The sequence below is a fragment of the Musca autumnalis genome, unplaced genomic scaffold, assembly GCF_047663935.1.
Source record: "Musca autumnalis isolate F117 unplaced genomic scaffold, ASM4766393v1 scaffold_3, whole genome shotgun sequence".
Classification (NCBI taxonomy): domain Eukaryota; kingdom Metazoa; phylum Arthropoda; class Insecta; order Diptera; family Muscidae; genus Musca; species Musca autumnalis.
Genome location: NW_027411866.1, coordinates 242,897,164 through 242,906,271, shown reverse-complemented (window position 1 = coordinate 242,906,271; position 9,108 = coordinate 242,897,164). Strand labels below are relative to the sequence as shown.

The 9,108-nt window shown below is 33.5% G+C and overlaps 1 protein-coding gene across 2 annotated transcripts in view; it reads left to right on the top strand.

Annotated features, from left to right (window-relative positions):
- The first annotated feature begins 1,579 nt into the window (after positions 1-1,579).
- The window catches only part of LOC141399219 (uncharacterized), a 46,042-nt gene continuing 38,513 nt past the window's right edge, over positions 1,580-9,108 (top strand). For both annotated transcript variants that reach the window (XM_073977550.1, XM_073977549.1), the window contains exon 1: positions 1,580-2,831. In XM_073977550.1, coding sequence (XP_073833651.1) covers positions 2,639-2,831 — 193 coding nt within the window. In that variant the 5' untranslated portion in view covers positions 1,580-2,638. The remainder of the gene's footprint in view (positions 2,832-9,108) is intronic.

The following is a 9,108-nucleotide window of genomic DNA, read 5'->3' as shown; positions in this document are numbered from 1 at the left end:
TGGATTTTTTAAAATATTTTTTTTTAATATTCGGATTCTTAAAAAGAAATATTTTTTCAATAATCGTGAATTTAAACAAAAATATTATTTTATGTTTGTGGATTTTTAAAAATATTTTTTTAATAATAGGATTTTAAAAAAAATATTTTTTATTACTCGTGGATTTAAAAAAAAAATTAAACGATGGTGGTATTTAAAAGTATTGTTTCAACAATAGTTGTAGTTTAAAAACAATTTTTGCAATAATCGTGGGCTTAAAAAATTGTGCTCGTGAATTTTTTAAAAAAAAAATTTCAAGCTCCTGTAATTAAAAAAAAAACCGAAAAGCTTCTGGAATTTAAAAAAAAAAAATCAAGCTCTTGAATTTGAAAAAATAATATTCCATAATCGTCGTTTTTTTATTTGTGTATTTTTTAAAAAATATTTTTTCATAAAAATATTCATGGATTTTTAAAAAGAATATTTTTGTATGTTCATGTATTTTTTAAAAAATATTTCTTAAATAAACGGGTTTAAAAAAAAAATATTTTTTAACAATCGTGGTATTTCAAAAAATATTTTTCCAATAATCGTGGATTTAAAAAAAAAAAATTTACCAAAATTTGTGTTTTAAAAAATATTCTTTCAATAATCTTGGATTTAAACAAATTAAGTTTGTGGATTTAAAAAAAAAAATTTCAAGCTCGTGGGTTTTTAAAAAAAATATTTTTCAAGCTCGTGGATTTTTAAAAAAATTCAAACTCGTGGATTTTTTAAAAAAAAAAATATCAAGCTCGTGGATTAAAAAAAAAAAATTCAAGCTCGTGGATTTAAAAAAAAAATATCAAGCTCGTGGATTTAAAAAAAAAATCAAACTCGTGGATTTTTTAAAAAAAATTTTCAAGCTCGTGTATTTAAAACAAAAACTAAAAATGCTTCTGGAATTTAAAAAAAAGCAAGCTAGTGAATTGAAAAAAGGAAATTTCATAATCGTCGGTTTTGTTTAAAAAATATTTTTCATAACCGTATATTTTTAAAAAAATATTTGTTCACTATCGTGGATTTTTTTTATATTTTTTCATTATCATGTATTTTTCAAAAAATATTTTTTCATGATCGTGGATTTTTTAAAAAATATTTTTTTCATAATTGTGTATTTTTTAAAAATTATTTTTTCATAATCGTGTAGTTTTCAAAAAATATTTTTTCATAATCGTGGATTTTTTAAAAAATATGTTTTTCATAATTGTGTATTTTTTAAAAAATATTTTTTCACAATCGTGGATTTTTTAAAAAATATATTTTTCATAATTGTGTATTTTTTAAAAAATATTTTTTCACAATCGTGTTTTTTTTAAATAAAAAAACGATAAAGCCGCGGCCCGCACATAAAGCCGTAATATTACCCACAATTAATTTTGACAGTTGAGGGTTGTGACATTCCTGAAGGACGAATTGCTGCAAACTATAATAACATAAGTCTTAAATAAAATTGCTGAGTGTCCTCAACTCTATTATTTTCATTTGATTTATTTTCTTTTCATTTCTTTTTTATTTACTTCCATCTACAAACGGCGAATTGCAAGAGAAAACAATGAAAGAAACAAATTATGCAGTTAAAATTAAAACAATAAACCAACGGGGAGTAGTTGAAGCAAATCCCAAGCAGAGACTTATTTAATTTTTAATTACGTTAATAAAACATAAATTCCATTATTATAACTTCAAGATACTGCTTACCGACGAGAGCTGCATAGTTTTTAAATGGAATTTAAACGGATTTCCTATCTTACCTATCTTTCTTCTGTTGTCTTAAATTATTCACATTTCTTGTGCAATGCGTTATTTTTGCTGCTGCTGATGTTCTTTGCATAATGCTTTTAAGAGCATAAATTCTTCAACTTTTATTACCGCATATTTATCATTCAGGCTAAGGCAAATTTCTGTGTTTGCTGCAAGCCGACGAATGGGCACTGAAGACAAAAAAACAACAAATGCAGCGAATGAAGAAACGTTGCACAATTTGCATGTTAGCCTCTAAGATAAATGTGTGGCGATATTTGAATGTCAATCTTAAGTCAGGGATGGATGGATGCATAGTTTCAAGTGGAAGGAGGAAGAAAACAACGAGAATAAGATGAATATGTCCCTTGGCTAAATATTCATGGATACATTTTGGGTATTTGACTTTGGAAGATGGAAAAAAAATATTATTTAAATATCCACGCTTAATGAAGTGTCGTGGATGGGAAAATATAGTTTAAAATTCACGCTCAATAAACTGCCGTGGATGGGAAAAATATAGTTTAAAAAATCCACGGTTAATGATCCGCTGGGGATGAAAAAATATTGTTTTAAAATCCACCTTTAATCATCCGTTTGGGGGAACAAAAATTATTGTTTAAAAATCAACATTTAATTTTGGTTTATTATTATATTTAATAATCTGTTGGTATATAAACATATTTTCTCTTTATGGTCCAACATTTCTTTCGCAATACTTTAAATCCATAATTTTAAATTTTGCTGCTAAGCGTGTCTTTAATGTCTTTAATGCCTTTAGGTTGAATTTAAATAACTCCTAATGCATTAAAGCCTCATTGCTACTCACACACATTTACATATTTATTTTTATAAAACGACCTTTCAACTTTACTAAATGGTATTTTGTTTTTTCTCTTCCATTTTCTCTGTCTTTTTGTTCTATCAACTTTTCTTACAGGTAAATGTCAGCAACACTTGGACAATGCCACAGGAGGGTCTTAATGTCTTTTATCGTTTCTTTCGAGATCGGATATCATGGTTCGAAGCAGATGCTGTTTGTCAATTTCATCATGCCAATCTGGTGACAGGTAAATATGGCCATTTACAATCTAAGACATTTCCGTTTTTCGTTTCTTCTTCCTAGTCGTCCTGCTTGCCCCTTACTCATTTTTCTTTTCTTTGATAATGTCAATAGATGTGTATAAAATGTTAGAACTTCTAATACATCTGCCGTGTCTTTGTAGTTGAAAGGTGAATGTAAAGAAACGAAACGAAACACAACCAAGAGACAAATTAAACATGAAAGAATATTTTTAGACCTTGAGGCTAAAATGTGCTGTTTACAAATGTCACTAGCACACTCTCTTCATGAGACACTGACCGAGACCATAAATGCTAGTATGGCATGAAAATAGCCTGAGGATAATAAATTAAGAAACAAAATGAATTGCTGTTGCTTACTTTGAGAACTTTGCTTGGCATGTCAAGCATTCAACACCATTTAATTTAAGTGACTACTAGGGCATTGAAGACTTGCTTTGGCCAATAATAAGCTCAGGCCATCTTTTTATAATAAGCATCACATGAATGTGAATGAATCGATGTAGATGGATAAACTTCGGACTATGTCTGACTGACAAAATTCGGATTGTTATTAAATGTATCAAGTCAACTAACTGAAGATTGTCATGGCAGCTCCAAGTTCAACACCAACACATTTGAAATTTCTCAAATTTGAACTCAAGAAACCCATCCAATTTCACCCACTATGCTAGACACACCATTAAACCCCCACCGAAACTTGAAACTAAACATTTCACTATTTGACTTATAACACTCTTCACATTTGGCAGAGAAAATGACAAAATACACAAACACATACATACGTATAATAGAAAAGCAAACAACTGACATAAAGAGAATTGTCAAATGACAAACTAAAGAGGAATAAAAATTGCAAAGAATAAACAACCATTAGCAAAAGCAAATAGCCCTACATTGTTGTAATTGTAAGGGTCATATAACTTCATCCAATGGCACCTATTGTTCTTTTACAAATGATGTCCAAATAACAGACAGAAGGAGAGTACTCGTGTAGGGTAAAATGTATTTGCAAGGCAAATAAATGTGACCAGTCGTCCGAACAAGGATATGTTACTAAAGTATAATTCAGCCAATTAGGATTTTTTAACTTTTAAAACACAATTTAAGAAGAAATTATTATGAAAACTTTCCTTCACACAAAAGTGGAGGAAGGTAGTTTCAACTGTTGAGCTGAAACCAAATTATAACACCGTCCGCAAATATGTAGATGGGGTATAGCAAGTAAAAAAGTATCAGTCGGCTTTGTCGACACAGATATACCCACAGCCTATGTGAATTGAAACTTTCATCTACGGACATATTGAATGTATTAGGGGTTGCCTTTTGGGCATTTGAACTTGCCGACAAAAATGTGGATTAGGATTAAAGTTCAAAAGTGTTGCGGAGAAGATACTTGAAGGAATGGACCGCCATAGTCCATTATGGAAGTGGATCCTATTAAGGAGTCATATATTTTCGATAGATATCGCTCCTACTAGTCAATTCAGTGGGTCATCCTACAACATCGGTATACATTTCCAAGGGATCGAACAGACCCTAAACTGAACTTTTGTGGGTATGCTATGGATAGGACTGATATGGACCATTTTAGAAGTTAATCTAAATTTGGACAAAATATCAGGAGATCCAAAGTTTGGACCAAATTGGTTGCGCCTTTCAAAGGAAATCGCGCATACCATTTTAGTGACATTTTAAAATATTTTGGGGAAGTACCGGAAGTTGTGGACCGGTATTGCCATCTTCGAACTGAAACTAAGTTTGGACAAAATACATTGTAAAAATTCTGTCTCATTGAGGTCCATGGAAAACGAAAATACCTTTTGTTCCTTTGCACAATTTTGTTTTTATACCCCCAGCCTTTGCGTTATAGAGGGTATATAAATTTTTATACGATACAAAAATTTGCCTCATCAAAATAATGGTTTTAGATCCCAAGTATGTTAGGACGAAATCTGTTTCAGACAATTTTGAGTCGATTTAGCCATGTCCGTCCGTCTGGTTGGCTTGTGCGTACGATAACTCTCGAACGAAACGACCGATTGGAACTAAATTTTGCACTTCGTAATACTTTACCCAAAAATAGATTAAGATGGAAGATGGGCCATATAGGTTCACTCCTTCGGGTACCTCCCGTCCTTTCTTTACGACAGTACAATTTTTTTCTTGCGCAAGTTCATACTTCCTGAGATATTGGCCTAAAACATCCAAGAAACCCTGACGGCACCAACTAGAATGGCAAATCGGTAATATAATTCTCGCAGGGAGTTTCTGATTGGTCCAAACTTTGCACATCGTATTATTCCTTCCAGTTATATATATTTTTCAGTAGCGGCTTCCCGTAAATCGGCACATTTTTGCGGAATAAATCCATATTTCCACATACTTAAATGGCTAGTGTGCCAGAAATTCTCAAAGTTTTTTAAAATTTTCTTCCAAACTTAGTTTAGGAAATTTAAAATTTCGAGTTCTCTCACGGTGCTCTTGAAGCAACGTTAAATGGAAGGTGCTTACACCTGGGAAGTTTTTGCGGATTCTGAAACTACAATGTTCATAGATGAGAAAAATCAATAAAACAGCAAAAAATCGCAGGAGCGCTTTTTAAATCAATCGCGATTCAAGTCGGCATTTTTAAGGGTTTTTTAGGTTTTCACGATTTTGCTTGGATACCACAAGACGTATCGAAATGGTACAAAGAAAACTGTTGTCGCTATGAAAATTCTTTACAAGATTTACCTTTATGGTCTTTTTGTAGGTTTAACGTTTTTGAAATATAGAAGTTCAAATTGAGACAGTGGACTGACTGTACCGTCTCCTTATAAAACAGTGCCATGACTGCAATTTCCCAACTTAAACGTATATATCTCAAAAATGGTACAACCTAGGGAAAAGATACGAAGCCATTCTTGTAGAGAATTTTCACAGCTACAGCGTTTTCTTTAATCCCATTGCGATAGGACTTGCGATTTTCAAGCAAAATCCAGAAGACATGAGAAAAAAATCTGAATGATTGATCTAAACTTCTATATCTCAACAAATAAAAAAGTATCAGTCAGGCTTGCCGACAGAGATATTGACAGATCCAATATGAATCTAATACTGGCTACGCAGATTTTGTGGGCCTTTTTGGAAGAATGAACTTGCGGACAAAAAATATACTGGGTTTGAAGCTCAAAAGTGTTGCGGAGGATGTACTTGATGCAGTGGACCGACATAGTCCATTTTGGAAGTGGATCTTATTTTAGGAGTCATTACTTTCGATAGATATTGTGCCCACCAATCATTTCAGTTGATCATCTTATAACTTAAATGTTTTGGACCACTATGTCAGGAAGCGTGGTCTTGCCCCCGAAAAACGTAATATCGCTTTAACAAGACGGCAAGGAGCAGCATCGGTATAAATTTTCAATAGATGGAATAGATCCTAAACTTCTCTTAAAAAAATGTTGAACTTTTGTGGGGGAGGTACCATAAAGAGAATACCGATATGGACCATTTCTGAATAAAAATTACATTCAGACAAATATTGGGAGAACCAAAGTTGGACGATTGCTCCGTTCACTTTTTTAGGGGGGTTACCCGAAGGTGCGCACCGATAGTGCTCATCTTCAAAATAAGTTTAGACAAAATATTACGAAGGCGAAATTTTGGACCGATAACTCGCGAACGGATCAGCCGACCGTATGGAAGGATGTACGGATCAGCCATATAGGTTTTTACAGTTTTCGGTCTATTTTCTCAGGAAGTATGGATTTGCCCCTCATAAAACTTGTACCGTCGTAATGAGGGCAGCAAATACAAGTTGTTACAACAAAAGTCATCATCATCTATCTCATCTATGTCTGGTAGAAATTTCACGATGTGTAAAGTATGGACCAAATCGGTTACTACCTTTAAGAGTTATCGTTCGCACAATTTTTCCGAACATTTTTCAACTTTTGTGGGGGAGGTACTTTAAGGAGTCGACCGATATGGTCCATCTTCGAACTTAAACTAAGTTTGGACAAAATATTACGAAGGCCAAATTTTGGACCAAATCGGTTCATCCGTTCGAGAGTTATCGTGCGCACCAGCCAGACAGACAGACGGACGGACATTGCTAAATAGTCTCCTAATTGTCTGAAACGGATTTCGTCTAAAACCACTATTTCGATGAGGCACATTTTGTCCATATGAAAGTGTATATGGGAAATATTTTTGAAATTATAACATAGTTGAAGCCAAGGTTTACCCTTTTATAACTCGCGAATTGTGGTTGTATATTTTATAAATTAAATGTTTTTGGATAAAATGAAATGTTTTTAGACTTGGCAAAACATATTGACCTTATAAGTTAACTTGCGTGGAAGCTGTGGCTATATTTATGCTATAAAATAGGTAAAAATGGGTTGAAGCCAACGTGTATTTTTTTTGTTTTCTCTCGATTTGTGATTATACCACGATTTTCCTGTCAAAGTAAAAGTGGAAGGCAACTAAATAAGTATCATCTCACTACATCGCAAAACCAATCACAGAAAATGGTATTCAACGTATATCGTGGGATAACAACCACAAAACCTCGACTGAATAATAATAAGGCCCCAGAAGCTGATGGTTTACCAGCTGAGTTATACATGATCGGAGGCGATACGCTGATAAGCTGTTTGCATCAGCTAGTTAGCACCATCTGGCAGGAGGAACGGATTCCTGATTATTGCAACATGAGCACCCTATGTCCATGAAAGGAGACAAGTATCGTATCGTATCCAGCATACTATGTGAACTACTAAAACCTATGGTCAAGTGCAACCTTATACAAGGCAAATACATTATTTACCAGATATTTACATTGCGGCTGAAAAAGCATAAAAGATGTAGATATTTACTATATTTTTTTTTGGCGACTATACATTCAAACGTATCCCAAGTAATGAGAAAAGAAGAACGTCTCCTTTTGGAATACCCCTAATAGAAGCGGAGATATTCGGATTAGAGTAATATATTGACTATTTCTCTACAGATTTATTTGCTCATTCGGTGGCCTGAATGTGATACGATCATCTCTCAAAAATCAATAGTCTTTTTCCTCTCTGGGACTCTCATCTTCATCAAAAATTTCGGGACGAACCTATCAAAATTGCCACCTGTTGCGCGCAAAAGATATGACGGTTTTAATCATGATAATCAGAAAAAAATCTAAAAAATCGCGGCTTAATATAGCAACCTGTGGTATCCTATTATTGTTAACTGAATTCATACCCTTTGCGAGGATGCAAAAAAAAAATCGAAAAGTCTTAATGGATTCGCGAAAAATCAAATTTGTTAAATAATTTCACGTGTTTACAAACATATTTTTGAAACAGTAGCGCTTATACTTACAACAAAATATATAAAAAACAAGGGAGCCAAAGCTACAGTCGGGTCGGGGCCGACTATGTGATACCCTACACCACTACCTCTGGGCATAAGCTAAGCTTTAAAATTCAAAATTTTAAAATTGAGATATCTTAGCGCCTTTGCTCTGAATGTCTTCATTAATACAGGTCAATTTTGTTGAAACTCATTTAAGTACATCGTCTTTACAACTTAAATAAAAAATGGAAAAGTGGGATGTACGCCTACCATCAATAGGTTTCTTTCTCTGTGAGACCCCATCGACCCCCAAAATTTCGTAAGGATCCGATCAAATTTTGACCTGTAGTGTGATTACACGAAAAATGGAAAAAAGGATGCATGCGACATCTCTGTTATTTGGCCACCTACGCCAACCTGCTTTACATCATTCTAAAGATGTGATTTTCTTCTATCATAGTCAGACTTTGCTTTTGGGAGGTCCCCGACCAAAGCTGTTATATTCGTCATTATTATTAAAAGTGCAAAAATGAAATGTTGGGTTCTATTAGCGGCTATTGCGATATTTTCGTTGTTTGACCACCTTCGACAACCTACGTTACATCGTTGCAAGGGTGATATTTTCTACTTCCATTAGCAATTTTAATATACCCCATATAGAAGCGGAGATATTCGCTTTGAAATAATGACTTTTTCTCCAAATAAGTTTTTTGCACAGTCAGACCCTTGAATATTATCCGACCATCACCAAATTATAGCTTCTTCCTCTGTAGGACCCCCAATAACTTCCAAAATTTCTTGACGATCCGATCAAAATTGCGACCCATAGCGTGATTACAAAAAAATGGACAAATAGGGTGAATTACCGACTAATGCGATATCTCAGTTATTTGGCCACCTACGACAGACTTTGCTTTTGGAAAGTCGCCAACC